Source organism: Sminthopsis crassicaudata, chromosome 1, assembly GCF_048593235.1.
Source record: "Sminthopsis crassicaudata isolate SCR6 chromosome 1, ASM4859323v1, whole genome shotgun sequence".
NCBI classification, from domain to species: Eukaryota; Metazoa; Chordata; class Mammalia; order Dasyuromorphia; family Dasyuridae; genus Sminthopsis; species Sminthopsis crassicaudata.
In genome coordinates, this window is record NC_133617.1 from 55,771,890 (window position 1) to 55,790,115 (window position 18,226).

Here is an 18,226-nt window from a genome sequence, read left to right on the forward strand (position 1 = left end):
GAGAACTCTTGTTGCAAAAGGATAACTCTTCAAATTTAACACCAGGACACTCCTCCGGATTTCATTATGTTCCTGTAATGTCTTTATCCTGCAGAATTACATCAGCCCTGGAACTTACTCCTCTGTACTTCCATTAGATTGTAAGCTCCTGGAGGGCAGGGATTGTCTTTTGTCCTCTCTTATGTACTTGGCACTTCATAAATGTTCAAAGCTTCTAGTTATTTAACTGCATTCCTCCTCTTCCCTCGTCCCCCTGGGCTATCATTTGTTGGGCTCCAGTTCTCTCTCTCCAGGAGGAGCCAGAAAGGCAGTTCTGAAAAGGTTAGGGGTCAATACAGTTAAATCCAAAAGGCATATAATACTGTGTCCCCATATTCCCTTTCTAGAACTCCCCCAGCTTTTGAAATGACTTTGAAGGATTGTGATGTGAAGAATTGGACTTGATCTGTTTGAGCTAAGAGGGCAGAACCAGGTGCAATGGGCAGAAGCTGCCACTGATGTTTGATATCAAGAAAAACCATGTAGCTCTTCTAGATTTCCCAAAGGACAGGCCCCTTTGAGAGATTGTGAGTTCCTCTTTGGAGGCCTGTGAGAAGATACTGACCACTCTTATGTTTGGATGAGGATTGCTTTTGTCTATCAGGTGAACTAGCTAGCTGCACTCAAATTCTGTGATTGTTAGAAAGACCTCAGACCTCAGGATCTGATGCCCTATTTGGGCGTTAGAAGGGCAGGGAAAGACAGAAATGTTAAGGTCCTAGATGCCTTGGACAGAAACTACTCTGTTGCATCTGTGGAAGAAGCATGAAGGAGAGACCAGAGCAGGTTTCATTTAGGATAACTGTCCAGGAGCAGGATCTCTATTTTAGCCAATTACTCTTGCTAATTAGGTATTAAACTCTATTGTACCCCTTTAACAGATACAAATTGCTGTCCACCCCTGTGCATTTCATTCCCTAGTCTCCTTGTCCCTGCACCCTACACTCATTTCTTTGTTTAAGATTCCCTAGGCCTAAGTGCAAATTAAGACAACTCTGAGATACCACTACACACCTGTCAGATTGATTAGAATGACAGAGAAAGATAATGCAGAATGCTGGAGGGGATTGGGAAAACAGGGACACTGATACATTGTTGGAGGAGTTGTGAATACATCCAGCCATTCTGGAGAATGATTTGGAACTATGCTCAAAAAGTTTTTGATATTTTAAAGAAGGGAAAGGGACCTGTATGTGCAAGAATGCTTGTGGCAGCCCTTCTTGTAGTGGCCAGAAGCTGGAAACTGAGTGGATGCCCATCAATTGGAGAATAGCTGAATAAATTGTGGTGTATGAATATTATTGTTCTGTAAGAAATGACCAACAGGATGATTTCAGAAAGGCCTGGAGAGACTTACATGAACTGATGCTGAGTGAAATGAGCAGAACCAGGAGATCATTATATACTTCAACAACAATACTATATGATGATCACTTCTGAAGGACATGGCCCTCCTCAACAATGAGATGAACCAAATCAGCTCCAACAGAGCAGTAATGAACTGAACCAGCTATACCCAGCGAAGAAACTTTGGGAGATGATTATGAACCGCTACATAGAATTCCCAATCCCTCTATTTTTGTCTGCCTACATTTTTGCTTTCCTTTACAGGTTAATTGTACATGATTTCAAAGCCTGATTCTTTTTGTACAACAAAATAACTTTATGGACACGTATACATATATTGTATTTAACATATACTTTAACATATGTAACATGTATTGGTCAACCTGCCATCTGGGGGAGGGGGGAAGGAGGGGGAAAGTTGGAACAAAAGGTTTTGCAATTGTCAATGCTGAAAAATTACCCATGCATATATCTTGTAAATAAAAAGCTACAATAATAATAATAAAATTTTTTAAAAATATTCCCTAGGGCTCTTATGTCAGCTGCTCCTGTACCTTTGAAACTCAATGCAAAGGCTAACACCTCCAGGCAGCTTTCCACTACTTTGCCCCAGACAAAGCACACATAACAATGACCTTTTTTTTTTCCCATTGGACTTCACAAAGCCCCTTGTTTTAAAACTCTCCCATAGGCTTATCATATAATGTTGCATATTAGAGCTGGTAAGGTTCTTATCTCCCTGGGACAGAGTGAGCTCCAGGACAGCAGGTACCCTGCCCCCTCCTTCCTCTTACCCCCCACTCACTCAGCAGACTGTTCTGACCCATAGACAAGAGATTTGTCAGATCTAAGAAGGCTTAGTCTGGAGCTCATGGCTCCCTAAGGCTGGGGAAGCCAAAGGGACAGACAGTCCTAAGACCTTCAAAAAATAGGCTAACTCAGCAATATAATGATCCAAGACAATTTCAAGAGACTCATGATGGAAAATGACATCTCAAACCAGAGAAAGAACTGATAGTCCGAATGCAGATCAAAATATAAAATTTTCACTTTTTTTTGGTGGTTCTTTTGTGAACTGTTATTTTACTTTATTTTTTTGTAAACTGTTTTTTTGGCACTATGATCATCATGAAAATAGATTATATATGATTATATTATATATAAAAATTACTTACTGTTTTAGGAAGGGGGAGGGAGAAAATTTGGAACTCAAAATTTCATTTAAAAGTGAATGTTAGTAAAGAAGAGCCAACTCACTTCCAGTTGATCAATGATGGACAGAGGTAGCTACACCCAGAGAAGAAACACTGGGAAGTGAATGTAAATTGTTAGCACTAATATCTGTCTGCCCAGGTTACATGTACCTTCGGAATCTAATGCTTATTGTGCAACAAGAAAATGGTATTTACACACATGTATTGTATCTAGGTTATATTGTAACACATGTAAAATGTATGGGATTGCCTGGCATGGGGGGGAGGGAGTAGAAGGAGGGGGGGGATAATTTGGAAAAATGAATACAAGGGATGATATTATAAAAAATATATAATAAAAAATTATTTAAAAAAAAAAAGTGAATGTTAGGGGAAGTTAGGGGGCACAGTGGATAGAACACCAGCCCTGAAGTTAGGAGGACCTGAGTTCAAATCTAATCTCAGACACCTAACACTTCCTAGCTGTGTGACCCTGGCTGAATGTTAAAAATTGTCTTTATATGTAATTGGGAAAAATAAAATACTATTAAAAGTAATTTAAGGCCACTGAGCCCTAGAGAAGAGAAGATACTAAATTACATGGTACTAGAGGGCTATGTGTTTGTGTCAGGAGCTCAGGTCTTACCTCCAGAGTTGAGATCCGCAGAGATAGGGATTGTCTTTTACCTTTCTTTGTTAGAAGAAAGGTAATAGAACAATTATTTTACTATTATATTAATAACCAATGGTTAAATGGGGATCCAGGCATTTGTCCTTTATTTTTTCATTCAAGGCCCACCCCCAATAAAAAGTATTTCCAGGACTAGTGATTGATGAGATTGTCTTAGGCCTCAGGAAACAGGCTCTTCAATCTTGACAGGAACTCCAACCAACTAGGAGATCTGACTTCTGTTTAATATATAAAAAAATCCAGGATGGACAAGTTCTTACCTGGGAAAATAAGCCCCTGTCCTTGTACTCTCCAGTAGTTCAGGCTGACCCAGCTCATGAAAGGGAACACCAACCAGAGTGGTCTGAGTAGAGATGAATTCCCCATCTGAATTTCTGCAGGGGATCGGGTCTCTTAATCAAGTCAGTTCTCAACAGGAAGAACACCTGATTTCTAGCCTATCTTCTCATCAGGTGTGATTTTCACTCATCAGAGGCATTCCCTTTTACAAAAGTATTTAAGGCATTCTCTATTTCCATGGGTTTGTCTTTGGTTAAAGAGAGAAACTAGTGACTATTAATTTATTGGTTGTTGGTTAGTTTAATTAATACATTGATTATTAATTGCTTGGAAACTGTCTATTCGGGTTTTTCATTCATTACACTGTATTCTCATTGCTTACGAAATACCTACTACACAGTAGATGTTTGATGAGTATTTATTGACAGACTCTAGGGCACCTGCCCCGGCAAAGTTGTATACTAGATAGAATGATAGCTTGAGAATTGGGGAGATATCTTTTCAAACCCTCTGACACATGAAGGGGCCTGGCAGTTAACCTCTATAAAATGCAGTGTCCTCTTCAGTAAAACAGAGAGTCAAAACCTATTCCTCCTGGTGGGGTTAGGCTTAAATGAGATCATGCACATAAAACATGTATTACTATTATTACTGCTGCTGCTCTGCACCCCATAAGCCCAGAGAATGCTCTCCTCTGCCAGAGGCAGAGTGATAAAATCATTTTATTAAAGTTTCTCAGTCTCTTCATACATGAAATGCAACAGATGTCCTCTCTCAAATCCCATTGCTCTCCCAGTCCATTGAAAGCCCGAGGGATCAGCATCTACCTGCAGTGGACAACAAAAATCAGGCTGAAGGCCAGAAGCCAAGACTGACCCAGGTATAGCTCTCCTACCTTGATGGGGGGAAAATGTGTCTCTTGAGAACCTGGGTTCAAGTCTGGTTCTGTCATGGAAGAGTTTAGTGATCTTGGGCAAGTCACAGCTTTTTTCTATATAAGGAAGAGGTTGAATTAAGTTCCCTTTCAATCCTCTGACACTGTTTTATGTTTCTATAAACCCTCCTACCTCACGCTTTCTGAGAACTCTTGTCTCATTACATAGGGACAAGACTTTGAACCCAGTAATATAGCTTATGACCTATAGTCAGATGAAAATAAGCTACCCACTTTCTTGTGCTAGGGTAAGTCACTCATTTCTCATACTTGCTAGATTAGATATAATAGGGAGGAGTAGGAGAGTAACCCCCACCAGGTGAAAATCCTAGCACTGGATCAATCCTCACCACCACTGACCACACCTCCCTAGCTTCAGCCTGTGTTCCCCTAAGGAAATTAGAAAAAGAGAGAGAGACAGAAGATAAGGTAGTATATTTCATTTCTTAGCCAGTGTCTGATTTCCCTTAGTCTTATTACCTGATTTCACTGGAACCCTGCACCTGAACTTAGGTTGAGCTCAATCAAATGCAAGAAAAATTGCTTTTTCTCCATCTGCTCAGCACCCCCACTTCCAAAGTCAGATGTCAGGGGACCCTGTGGGGGGACAGCTGGAGGAGAGAAGATTGGAAGGGGTGTCTCCAGGTGCACGTGTACCTTCTCAGGAAGAAGTGGTCTGCGTCACTTTGTGTGAAGAGTAGAAGCTCCAAAGCTCTGGTCGAACATCATCCTATGGGACAAAGCATAGGGGAGAGATGGAGAACCAGGACTGGGAAGGGGCAGTACTCCACAGGAGTGTTAGGAATCCGTGGAGAGGAGATGAGTCCTGAATGGGGGCTGTCTGCCCATTGCCCACTCTTTCCTTACCAAGTGACTTAGACGTTGTAGGAAAGGCAGAAGCTTAGGCAGTTCCCGGTCCTCACTGTCCCCTTGCCACTGGGGAATCAGGAGCTGGTTGTCCATCTAGGAGACATACAGAGGATGAGGAACTCCTTCCCAACTCCATGGTCCAGGGGAAGGACCTCTTTCCAGCGTAGGCCATTTCTCCTTGTGACCACAAGGGGGCAGCAAAGACCAGGCTGTTGGCAGCAGCGTGGGTGGGGAGGTGAATGGGACTCACTGTCCTGAGTGGACAAATCTAACTCCCTGATTTCTTTCTTTTTCTTCCTTACCCCCAAGCCAGATAACTCTGACTTCTTCCTGTGAAAGTCGCACTACAGCACAAGGCAACGTGAAACAAGAGCCACCCAAAGAGGCTAACAAGACTCTTCGGATAACCCGCTGTGGCTGGCCACCGGTCAGTCAAGTCCCCCAGTTGTGACCCTGCGGGGGTCACAGAGACCTGGAGGCGTTTGCCATTTCTGACTCAGGTTACAGATGAGGAAACTGGAGCAATCAAGGTTAAGTGACTTGCCCAGGGTCACTGGGTCTATCTGATCTTAGGGGCTAAGTCTCCCTGACTCCAGACCGACCTATTCTGTCCAGAGGACACAGGTATTCTTTTCTCTTGTTTTGCTCTGGTCACTGAAATTCATAAATTCAACAGTTTTAGGGTTTTCCTTAATATCTTGAGCACCATTTCCCCTGGTAATCTTCCTTCTTTATGGGTTCATTTAGATTTTCCCCTGCTTCTCTGAATTCCATATCCTTCTTGTTTTTTATAGCATAATAATATTCTCCTGATGTTCTTTTGTTCACTCATTTCCTAACAGATGGGCACCTGCTTTGTTTTCAGTTGTTTGGTTTTCTTCCTAACAAATTCTGCCACAAATATTTTGTTTTGCAAAGTTTTCCCGTGATAGACAAAAAGTCTTAGAACAACTGTTCTTTGGGGACAGATTGTACATCTCGCACAATCTGAGCGCTGGAAGGGATGTCAGCAGCTGCCCACTTGAACTCACATCCATCACACAGGACATGAGGTTGTCCAGTCTCTGCTTGCAGACCTTCAAGGTCACTTTCTATTCTAGACAGTTCCCAGCAACCTCAAGACTAAATTCTTCTTTGAATTTCCATTTATTCCTCCTGCTGCTTCCTGGAAACAAAAAGGACACATTTATTCCCTTCTCCACATGACAGCACTCCAAATACTCAAATCAGTTCTTGGGAGCCGCTTCAGTCTTCTCTTCTCCAGGCCACATATGCCCAGTTATTTCCACTGATGAAAATTACTTTCAGACCTTTTCTCATCCCATCTGTCCTCCTCTGGACTCCCTCCAGCTTAACTGCAATCCCTAATGCTGATATACCGAGTCAGAAGCAATTCTGCGGATGAAGGCTGAGGAAGACAGCATAGATAACCCAAGGTGACATGGGGTTTTTTGCTGGTACATCACACTGCTATCTCATACAGAGTTTCCATTACATGGTGAGTTTTTTGAGGGCAGAGCCTTGCCCCATTGCTTAGAAGAATGCCTGGCACTGAAGCCTTCCAGATCCTTTGCAGAACCGGGGCTGCCTAATCATCTTGTACCTGCATTCATAAGCCTTTATATTTATTTTGACTGAATATCATTAGATTCAACCCAATGCCCCAGCCCGTCAGGCTCTCTTTGTTTCCTCCCTCTCCTTCCAGCATTTGGAGTCATCTCAAATGTGATGAGTATGCTACTCAGGCCTTTATGTAAGAAAGATAAAAATGTCAAACAGCAAAGGGGTCTTTTGTGCACCTAGTTGTTGGCGTGTTGCCTCTTCCATTAGACTGTGAGCCTCTTCTTTTATACCCAGTGCGTAATACAGTGCTGACCCACTGTAAGTGCTTCTTAAATGCTTCCTGACTGACGAAGGGCCTATCATAGATCCCTGGGATCCTTCACTGGAAGCCTCTTATTACATGGATGCTGAACTATTATCAAACCATTCTTTCTCCTCCTCCTTGGTTTGTCAACCTGCTCATTTTAAAAGATATTGGTTCTCAGGAGACAACTGATTTGCCTAAGATGGCATAGGTAATAGTGGCTAAGCCAGGATTCAAATTCAAGTCCTTTGGGTAATGACAAGGGTCCAAAGACCTGGATTTAAATTCTAACTGCCTCTCTCCCTCTGTGGATCTCAGTTCCTTTAACTGTTGGGATTAGGTCCTCCCTAACAACACAATCCTGTGATCTGTCTCTAACTTCAAGCCTCTTTCCACTACTGTTCCCTGTTCTATGCTGATGTATCTGTCCATGGTGGTAGGGAGGGGAGGAGGGGAGGAGGTTGTTACCTGGTAGGGGAAGGCCTTGAAGGAATCAGTCAGCACCACAGTCCGGGCCAGGTCCTGCCCCAGCACCCTCAGATCCTTTATATAGTGACCTTGGAGGCAGATGCAATCATCCTGGAAGAGGCGGCCCCTGAATCCAAACAAAACCCTTCTCTTCAGCCCGTGACTTTCTCTGTTTGGATGCCACTGTATTCCTTCCCAAGCTGTTCTCGCCCTCCCTGGGCAGGAAGGGGAAGGCTGATGATCCCACATTACAAAATGGGGAGAACAGAGGCTCCGAATGGGGCAGTCACACAGCCAGTCTGCGGCCAGGCCAAGGTAAGACACAGGCCACCTCTGGCCTGACTCATGTTCAGAGCCCTTTTCACTGGACTATGTGGGCAAATGATCAGGTTGTGATGGGATCAAAGGGTTAAAGAGTAGAGTGGGAAGTTGGTGGCTTCACCTAATCAGCTTCTTGTAGGGATCCAGAAGGTCTGCGATTGGTTCTGCATAGTCCCTTTTAGCTGTGGTGAAGATAATGATCTAGAGTGGGGGGGGTGGGGAATAGGGAATTACAAAAGGGGATGTGCTGAAGATCTGACTACTCCTGTCCCTCAGCTTTCCTAGAAATAGGGCAAGGAGTTGAGATCCTTTGGAAGATCCGGAGATCCTTTGGATTTCCTTTTCAAACTGACCCACCCCACTTCATTCTCCCTCTCTCAGAAAATGACCCATAAATGGGGAGGAAAGAGAAAGGGGCAAGGCGGGGAAAAATAAAGACAGTACCTGGAAGAACTGACTCAGGATCCTCAGGAATTCACGGGCATGGGGCCGTAGCCTGCCCTGCACCTGGAAACCAAGAACAGGTACCCATTGGAAGCAATGGATAGAGTATCTTCACTTCACTTGCTAACCAAAGGACCAGGTCCAGCTGCCCACTTGCCAGACACCAGGAGCTCTTAGGTCCCTTCTGAGATATTCCATGATTCAGGAATCAAAGCCTGGGAGCTTTTCTCCAATCCACCCATAACGACCATCCTGGACCAAAACTACTCACCTCGTAATAGATACCTTGGAATCTCACAGGGAAGGAGAAGTGAGCATTGGGCAGAGTCCGAAGGGAGCAAGAGACCAGGATCTCATCCTGAGGAGGGAACTGGGCTGGAAGAAGGGAATGAGGTCTGCTCTTCTCCACCCACCCCCCACCATCCCTAAGGTTTACACATTACAGGTCTAGCCAGTAACAAGGAAGAGAGAATAGTTGGCTGAGACTGGGGCTGAAGTCAGGGTCAAGGGGAAGAGATGGGCCCTGATTCACATACCAACTCCAGGACCAATGTGCTATCTGGTATGCTCCTGGTCTTTGGAGGGATATTCAGCCTCCGGGGCCAGAGTCTCCTTCGGTATAGAGGACTACGGGTGAGGGAGCTGTTAGAAGAGAGATAGAAGGTAGAGGCAGTCTGCTAGTCACAGAAAGACTGAGCATTTGCCTTTATTCCTTTCCTTAGACCTTTATTTTGGGAAGACCCTCTAACCCCAAAATGCTTTCTTTAAGGAGTAATCACTGATTGAAATACCATCATTAGCTCACTATTTCATTTAGATCAAAGCAATACCCTGTTAGAATACAAATGCTATGGTTCACACATTATATTAATTATCAGGATTGTAACCTCAGTGATCAACAATTTCATAGTAGCATTATTTATGATTTTTAAAATGGAAATAAAGTATGTGTCCAATGACTGGGGAATACCATATGTGAATAAGTTAATGATCTATAATTTAGGCATCATGGGAATTCCTTGGCATGGGAACTCCTTTTATTATTACAAATGACTTCATAAGTCCTAAAGAGTTATTCCAGGAGGCACATAGTGTTTAAGTGACTTATCCCAGATTCCAGAGCTAGTGTGTCTCTTTCCTTATACATCCAGCCTTCTATGTAATATATGAATGTAACTGGACTAATTCTGTGCAGTAAGAAATAACTAGAGAGGACATGGGGTAAATAGAGTTGTTGTCCCTTGTCTTTCATTCTGGAAGAGGGCCATGACATTCAAGGGAATTGGATTTCAGTAAGGGAGGGTTATGCAAGGTCACCTGCCTCATTTTCTTCTCTAGAGCCTCTATCTAGGTCCAGTGGTCAGATCAGGATAGAAGTAGGCTTCACATTTAGGAAGATAAAGGTTCATAGCCTAGCTCTCAGACCCTGGCTGTGGGACTCTGGGCAAGCAATGCTAAATATATTAGCACTCCAGACAGTTCTCCAAGACCATAAATTACAGAAAAGGAGTTAGCTCACTGGGAATTCCCTACATCAGTGAATTCTCTGGGCCAGTTCTTGTCTCTATCCTAAGAAGTGAAAGATGGAATGGGAAAGTAGAGCTGAAAGAATAATAAACTCATACAATAAATTCAGAAAAGTGATATTACCATGGGAGAGACAAAATTGTCATTGACAATGGTCAGTGTTAGCACTACACTGTGACAAAAGAATAAAGCTCTTTTCTGTTAAATGACAAACTGTTTTTCAGGAAACCACCTTTGTAAGAGGATTTATTGAGAAGTCTGTTGTGTCATCACAAAATGCATCACTAATATTTTTTAAAAGCCATACACATTAGTAAAAAGTCAAATTAAAAGATATCTCTTACTACGTTCTTCCCACATATTATGTCATCAGGGATCTCCTTCCCTTTCCTGCCCTAACTCAGGTTCTGAGTTTTGGAGCTGCAGCATTATACTCACAGGGGACAGGGGAAGGTCTCATCCTCAGGGAGAGCAGAGAAATAGAGGTTTGGGATTATAGGCTGACTCCAAGAAACCTGGGGAGCTAAAAGAAAAGGAGGCTTTGTGGAGAAAGAAGAGAAAGTCCAGAGTGGCCTTTCTCCTTGATGGCTTCAGCCTCTGTGGAGTTTTACTCAAGACCCCCATTCCTCCACCCATATTCAACCTTACTTCTTACCTTCTTCAAATGCATTTGCCCATCTCCCCTTATTTGATGACTCCTGGGCCAATGCCTGGCACTGCCCCAGATTGGGCACATGGACCTTACCACTGGCCTCTTGAGTATTGACCTCACACCCCCAGTTTCTCTCTAGTGGCCTTGAAGCCTTTCTAGACTTCTGGAGTTGCCAGCATGGTCTGACACAGGGCCATCTATCTTCCTCCAGGACATTAGGCTCTCCCAATGGTTGGGGAGACAGGACTGTCACTTTCCCGGAACGCAGAATCATGGGTCTGGATAAGTCAAGTGGGTCCTTGGGGCTGAAGAAAAATTAGAGCAGACTTGAAGGAAATAAGAGAGTGAGGGCCCCTTGGCTCCAAGGATGTTTAACAGGCTCTTAAAACTGAAGGAAGTTTTAAAATAAAATAGCAAAAGAGATATTAGAGATCCTGAATTCACCCTTTCATTTCTATTTTACAGGTAGGAAAACACAGTAGCAAAGCCAGCACAGAAAACACGTATTTGGACTTCTCTTTTGATAATGACTGCATTATAAAAGTTAAATGACTAGCACTTTCCACATCTGTGTTCAGGATAGCCTCAGCTGGGTACCATGGCCTGGGAAAGGGGAACTAGGATCCCAAAGAAGCTTCCTTCTCTAGTGCCCACTGCAGACTAGTTTTGTTCACAGCATCCAGACTTTAACCAGGGAGAAATAGAAGGGGATGGAAATGGTTACATATCATAGAAAAGAAAAGAAATCTACACTGGAAAGGACCTAGAACTTATCCTAGCTCGGCTCAGCTCCTCATCCTCAGCCAAGCCGTGGGGACTATTTAAAGTACTGGTAGCTGCGACTGAGGGGAGAAGCATCTAGGAGAAGAAATCTTTGTGGAAGCAAAGGGGGCGTTTGATCTATTATGGGGGGGAATGCTGGAGACTCTTGTCCTCTAGTCCTGGCTCTGACTGGTTCCTTGGGCTAGGAAGAATTGTTACCCTCTCAGACCTGTTTCCTTTCATTACACGATCTCTTTTTGTTTTAAATTTCTGCCTTACGTCTCCCAGGGATTCTAGGTGGGCTCGTGTCCATTCAGTGCTTTTCCTTTTGCCTTTCTCTTTTCTTCTGCCAGCTTTGTCTGTCCACGTTTTGTGTGATTCTTCTTTTGCTTACTCATTTTTGCTAAGGCGGGACTGTTAGAGCCACGTTCCGCACACTCCCATAAGGACTGTTTGGGCCTTACTTGGCCCTGCCTTGGATCCTCTGGGTCCCTGACGCAGCTAAGTGCTGCGCTCCCGGGTCTCAGGGCCAGCTCAGGACGGTGGCCCGCAAGCCCCCGGCTCAGCCACAGGTAATGGTCTCATCCTGTTCTTTCATTAATAAAATACCCATGACTTTGCTGTATCTTGCTATATCACTATGCTTTGCATAGGTTGTTGCCACCGAGCTCCCAACCGCCTGCTAAGATCCTGATTTTACAGAAGAGGAAGCTGAGATTGGGAGGCCCCTTCGTGGGCCCCATCTGCTCCCCCGGAAAACGCGGGTTCGGGTGGGTAACCTGGGGGCTCCCTCCCAGCTGCAAAACTACAGAACTTACAACCCACCGCCCCGGGAAGCAGAGACAAAGCGGAAAAATCTCGGGCTGGGGGACCCGAGAGGAGGAAGGCTGGGGGAGGGGAAATACCCCGAAAGGAAGAGAAGGAAGGAGGCCGCCAGCCCCGCGCGTGCCCGTGGAGAGGTGAGAGGAGGAGGCGGGGCCACGACGTCACGTCGCCGCTCTCGGCGCTGGGGGGAGGGGCGAGACGTGGGGGCGGGGAGGGAGAAAGGCCGAAAGGGAGAGATGAGGGATGGACAGCCCCGGGTGCGCTCATCGGGGGCGGGGCCAGAACTCAGCGACTCGCGGCGCGTGCGCTGCGGCAGGAGGGGTGGGAGAGGAGTGCGAAGGCAGCGGAAGCGGAAGTGGCCGCCGTGGCTGTCGTCCTGACGCTGGAGCGCGAGCTGTAGGTGAGGAGCTCTTTTGGCCCCTGCTTCTTTCAGTGTTAGAATGAGAGGAGGGAAGGCCTTCCGCTAGTCGTAGGACGCGCGCTCGTGGCCCCGACGCTAGTCTGGGATGGGCTGCAATCTGTCACGTTCTGTAGTGTTAGTGAAGTGCGGCGGAGGGGGCGGGGAGGGACCGCCCTCCTTTCCCCTCTCTGCCCCTCCCCCTCCCCTCGCTTCCCTTACCCCCTCTTCCAACTTTCCTGCGTCCACTTCCGACCTCTGCACATCCCATCAGTACAAAACCTTGGGAATGTATCCGAGATAGAGGCCCGAGGTTGCGGACGGAGTCAGGAAGGCCTCAGCCCAAATCTGACTCCACACAGTGACGGCTGTGTGACCCTGAGCCCGTCACTTCCCCGGTTATTCTTTCTGCTTCCTCCAGGGTCTATGTAAAATCTGCTTGGCCTTTAAGGCCCTTCAGGACGGCGCTTCTTGCCTTAACAGTCTGCCTGGCCCACAAACCGTGACACGGCCCCCCTGCTTTTCCTCAAACTCCACGGCCTGCCTCCAAGCATTCTCTCCCGCGCTCCCCTTGCTCCTCCTCCTCCATCTTTGCTTCCCCGACTTCCTTTAATCTCAGTCCTTCACCTTAGAGTCTTTCCTCCCAGAGTGTGTCTATCCTGTCTATTTCTTGTTTGTATTTACTTGTGGTCATGTTGTCTTCCTCTAATTAGATTGTGAGTTCCTGGAAACAGATACTTTGTCAGTTCTTTGTAACCTTAGCGTGTAGCACAGCATCTGATACATAATGTTTCTTGCTTAAGTTGAGTGGCACCGCTTTAAGTACTGAGTCCATAAGAGAATCAGTAAAACCCTTTGATGGAGTAAAGCTGAAAAGGCAACAGTGATGCCATGTTGTTGTAAATATTGAAATGGAGATAGAATAATTTAAACTTTTACAAGTCAGCCAAATAACAGGAAGCCCCAAAAGGGTTTTTCAGTGGAGTAATGCCATGATTCTCTATACACAAGTAATGCCATTTAGGTGGCAGTGTATGGGATGGCTTGAAAAGAGCAATTGGACAGAGGAGGGAACACTTCCAATCTAATCCTAAAAAGATCCTACTTTTGCAAGACATTGATTATACAAAAACAAGATGAAAGAGCGCTCCTTTTGGGAGTGGTAGCAATGTTTTGACTTCCCTGATTTTCCCCCTTTCATGTTTTCCCTACCTTACCCTTTCCCCATTTCTCACTCCTCTCCCAGTTTTTTCCCACTCTCCCACTTGTGACTTTCTCTCTTACCTTTCTTCTTACTTACCCCCTTATTGAAGGTATCCCATGTTCATGACTCTTTGTGAGGAGAAACATTGAGAAATTATGCAGGCTTCCTTATCTCTGAAGTGAGGGAATTGGAGGGAGTGACTGGTGGGATGGAAAAAACTGACTTACAGTATGAAAGACCCAGAATGGATCATTTCAGGCATAAGGGCTTTAAAAGTGGCATGTGACATTATGTATTTTGGAAGAAAAGCAAGCTACACATAATGAAGACTTGCAGCCTTCTTTTTGTTGGTGTTAAGTTCATCAATTTAAAAAAAATTCTTAAAGTAAGAGAGATAGATAAACCTGGTTTTCAGAGGGCATAAAAGGGCATTGCAAACCTGGAACATAAGAAACAAAGGTGCAGGGACAGGAAAGTGCCATTTGGTCAGAAATAGTGTGAATGCATTTACAGAACTGAACATACAGTAGTAAATGCTTAATAAATGCTTACTTGATTCTGGTGGATTGAAGCAGTCACGTTTGGTAGGTTCATTAGTAGGAACAGTGAAAGATGATGTGGGAAGGGTAGGTTGGGTTTAGATTATGGATACCCTCAATGTCAACTGGATTTTACCTTGTTGACATTGAGAGTCATTGAAGGGGTGAGCAAGGAAAAGCTGGGATTTGGAAAATGATGCTTAAAAACCTGTGCAAACAAAAGGTAGGGAGGTGGAGGCCGCTACATTGAAGTCCAGGGAGATATAGTAGGTGGGGAATGGGATTTTAGGATAGTTTTGAGGAGATAAGGATTAAAGCAAAGATGTGTAGAAAGCTTATCTTTGGCCAAAAAAAAAAAAAAGAATAGCATTAAACTAAGGTTTGAACACTGCTTAAAGATGATAAACTCATTTGAATATTAGCCTCAACTAAATCCACTTAAAGAGGTAAAACTTTTAGGTCTTTTGATTTAAAGCCCAGGGCTTTTTCTATTATTTAATGTTGGCTCTTAGGAGGTCCAAAATGAAGAAGATGATTGTTGTGCAAATTAGCACTAAATGTGACTATCCAGCTGAGATTCTGGAGGATTGCTCTGTAGTGGCCTAGATCTCCTGTGATTTCTTGTGTCCTTTCCTATCACCCTGCCCTCATTCGTCTGCTGTCTTTTTCTGTGGTTTCCCCTAATTTCTTATCTCTCTGTCTCCCTCAGCCTTCTCTATCTGATGACCTCTAAGGCCAGAAAGCGAGTGGTCCTCCCCACAAGACCATCTCCACCCACAGTTGAACAGATCTTGGAGGATGTCAATGGTGCTTTGCCCTCTGATCCAGTTTTCACTTCCTTTGCCCCACAAGTCCTGGAAGGTAATACAAGTCCCCATCACTCTTGCAACCCTTCTGTGTAGCCTGACTGGAGTATCTGAACATTCCAGTTGTTATATCAGGTCAGCCTGATTGGCCAGCTTTTATTATTCAGTTATCTACTTTGTGATTTTTCAATCACTTTGCATATATACATACATGTTCATGTTTATATATATATATATATATATATATATGCACATACTCTCTAGCACCTCCTCAATTAGCTCCTATTTCTAGACCATTTTCCTTATGTGATGTAGGAAGTGCAAATAATAGATTTTACAGATGAAGAAACAGATTCAGAGAGAGAAAGTGATTTGTATATAGCCAAATAACAATATTAAGGCATGGACTTTGAATTGCCTGTATAAATTGCCATGATCTTTATCATATTATGCTTATTATTATAATTGTGCATGCCTTAGTCCTCGTATTAAACTGATCTCTATAAGATTGACAAACTTAATTTTCCTGTTTGTAAAATGAGAATGTACTGAATGATCTCCAGAATCTTCAGTTTTGTCATTCAATGTTTTTAGGTATATCTATACCATTCTGTGTCTTGTTTTAAGCACCTCCCTGCTCTGACATTTTGCTATCTAAGGGCCTTCCCAGCTTTGACCTGTGATCTAAGGCCTCCTCAGCTCTGAAACTCTGTGTCCTAAAAACCTTTCCAAGTCTGACATTGTAGTTTCTAAGGGCCCTTCCAGATGGCACGTTCCAGAACTAAAGACAAAGGAATAATTTTTATCCATAGTTTAGGATTATATTGTGCCCATTTCCACTTTATAGGTAGTTAAGAGATAAGAGACAACTGGCCTTGTGTTTCTCTCCTCCCCCCCCCCCCCCCCCCCCCCCCGGCCTTTTTCTTCTCAGAGCTTCCTACCACTCAAGAGAATAAGGACCCAGAGGCAGAAAGGGAACGGCAATACCAACAGAGTCGCTCCTATGTGGCCATGAACCATCGACTCCAGATGGCCTGTGGCCTGCTGAAACAGAAGTGTGAGGAGTTGCGACAGGCTGGGGACAGCCTTGAACAGGACATCTTAGAGATGAAGCAGAGGACTCTTTCGGGTGCACAGGGTTCCAGCTGTCTTCCTGGTGTGGGTTCCTCAGGTTAATGTCACACTTTTGGAAGTAAAATTGAGGACCTCTGTATCTGCAGACACATGCTTTCCAGGGTTCAATTCCCTGCCAGTTCTGGCCCTCTGAGTTTTCTTCCATCTTTTTCTCTCCTTTGACAAACCTTCCCCTTCAGACTTGAGGCTCTGTTCCCAGCTTGAAGAGGGATGGAGGAATACTGTACTATGACATCTACCTCTGGCCCTTTGAGGAGGACAAGGATACCCCAAGAGTTTCATGGATAGTATAGGACCTGAAGCCAGTCATTATACAGCCATTGGGCAAATCTGAATAGCTAGAACAGACTCTAAACCAGACCATGAAACCAAGGACTATGTCTCCTTGGAAGTGAAAGTGGCATGCTGAAGACATTATCTCCAACAGGATTCTTCCAAGGTATGCTGCCAGATCCCCAGAGAAGAGGGCTGGTTCCAGGAATGCATTCACTTACTTGTCACAGTTCCCAAAAGCCTCCCTGCGTGCTGGCAGATTAGCCTCTTCCCACTCTGACCTGTTTCTCTGTACATGGGCCTCAAAGTCGGATTAAATCCATGCCTTTTTTAAAGTTTGATGGGTCATTTCTCTGCATGCTAGCTCTGGGGGTTTTGTGGCTTTTCTTATCCCATTAAAGTGAATGTCCAAACACTGGTCTGGTGTCCTTTCTTTCAGGCCCTACTCCTGAAAGCCTGGATAGGTGGTGATTATTTTTCCTGACTCTTCCCTGCAATGGAGGGGTTGGAACTTCCACTGAGAATTGTCTCAGAGTTTCCTGCTTTCAACAACTGCCCCTAATTAATTTGCACTTAATGCTTAGACATTCAGTTCAAAGGATCATGATCTAGAAAGGGAAGATATTTTGGAAGTCATCTTCTAACCCCTTTAAAAATTTTTTTTAATTAAAGCTTTTTATTTACAAAACATATGCGTGGGTAATTTTTCAACATTGACTGTTGCAAAACTTTCTGGTCCAGATTTTTCCCTCACTCCCTCCCCTAGATAGCAGGTAGTCCAATATATGTTAAATATGTTAAAATATATGTTAAATCCTATATATGTATATACACACACACACATATTTATACAGTTTTCTTGTTGCACAGGATAAATAGGCTCTAGAAACAAACAAAAAAAAAAACCTGAGAAAGAAAACAAAATGCAAGCAAACATCAACAGAAAACATGAAAATGCTATGTTTTTTTTACAACATTATCCCATGTACTCCCTTCTGTTCCAAATTTTTCCCCTCCTTCCTTCCACCTCTTCCCCTAGATGGCAGGCATTCCCATACATATTAAATATGTTATAGTATATCCTAGATACAATATATATGTGCCAAATTTTGTTGTTGTTGCAAAGGAAGAATTGGATTCGGAAGGTAAAAATAATATGAGGAGAAAAACAAAAAATGCTAGCAGTTTACACTCATTTCCCAGTGTTCCTTTTCTGGGTGTAGCTGATTCTGTCCATCATTGATCAATTGGAATTGGATTAGCTCTTCTCTAATGAAAATGTTATGTTGTGGTTCACATTCAGCTCCCGCAGTCCTCTCTCTGGGTGTATATAGTTTTCTTTATCACTGAACAATTGGAACTGATTTGAATCATCTCTTTGTTGAAGAGAGCCATATCCATTAGAATTGATCATTGTATAATCTAATCTTCTTGCCATATATAATCTCCTGATTTTATTCATTTCACTCAGCATCAGTTCATATAAGTCTCTCCAGGCCTCTCTGAAATCATCCTGTTGGTCGCTTCTTACAGGACAATAATATTCCATAATGTTCACATACCATAATTTATTCAGCCATTCTACAATTGATGGGCATCCATTCAGTTTCCAGTTTCTTGCCACTACAAAAAGGGCTGCCACAAACATTTTTGC

The 18,226-nt window shown here is 43.9% G+C and overlaps 2 protein-coding genes across 4 annotated transcripts; one reads left to right on the forward strand and one right to left on the reverse strand.

Moving 5' to 3' along the window:
- Positions 1 to 3,951: 3,951 nt before the first annotated feature.
- On the reverse strand, positions 3,952 to 12,341 carry LOC141563462 (CTD small phosphatase-like protein 3). 3 transcript variants are annotated; one of them, XM_074304582.1, is made up of 10 exons: positions 10,636 to 12,341; positions 10,419 to 10,503; positions 8,990 to 9,095; positions 8,725 to 8,811; positions 8,454 to 8,516; positions 8,131 to 8,210; positions 7,689 to 7,815; positions 5,351 to 5,446; positions 5,141 to 5,213; positions 3,952 to 4,376 (listed from the first exon to the last, which is right to left on the reverse strand). In XM_074304582.1, exons 1-9 carry the CDS (start codon positions 10,904 to 10,906, stop codon positions 5,145 to 5,147), a joined length of 984 nt encoding a protein of 327 aa, XP_074160683.1. In that variant the 5' UTR covers positions 10,907 to 12,341; the 3' UTR covers positions 3,952 to 4,376; positions 5,141 to 5,144. The 3 variants fall into 3 exon arrangements, 2 of the variants coding, with proteins under 2 accessions (XP_074160683.1, XP_074160688.1); XR_012488427.1 differs by lacking the exon at positions 3,952 to 4,376 and adding an exon at positions 6,385 to 6,518 and having other exon boundaries at positions 5,179 to 5,213; XM_074304587.1 differs by lacking the exons at positions 3,952 to 4,376; positions 5,141 to 5,213 and having other exon boundaries at positions 5,374 to 6,518.
- A 166-nt stretch (positions 12,342 to 12,507) lies between these two features.
- C1H19orf25 (chromosome 1 C19orf25 homolog) lies at positions 12,508 to 16,985 on the forward strand. The gene is made up of 3 exons (XM_074304632.1): positions 12,508 to 12,619; positions 15,069 to 15,220; positions 16,097 to 16,985. Exons 2-3 carry the CDS (start codon positions 15,082 to 15,084, stop codon positions 16,339 to 16,341), a joined length of 384 nt encoding a protein of 127 aa, XP_074160733.1. The 5' UTR covers positions 12,508 to 12,619; positions 15,069 to 15,081; the 3' UTR covers positions 16,342 to 16,985.
- The last annotated feature ends 1,241 nt before the right edge of the window (positions 16,986 to 18,226 follow it).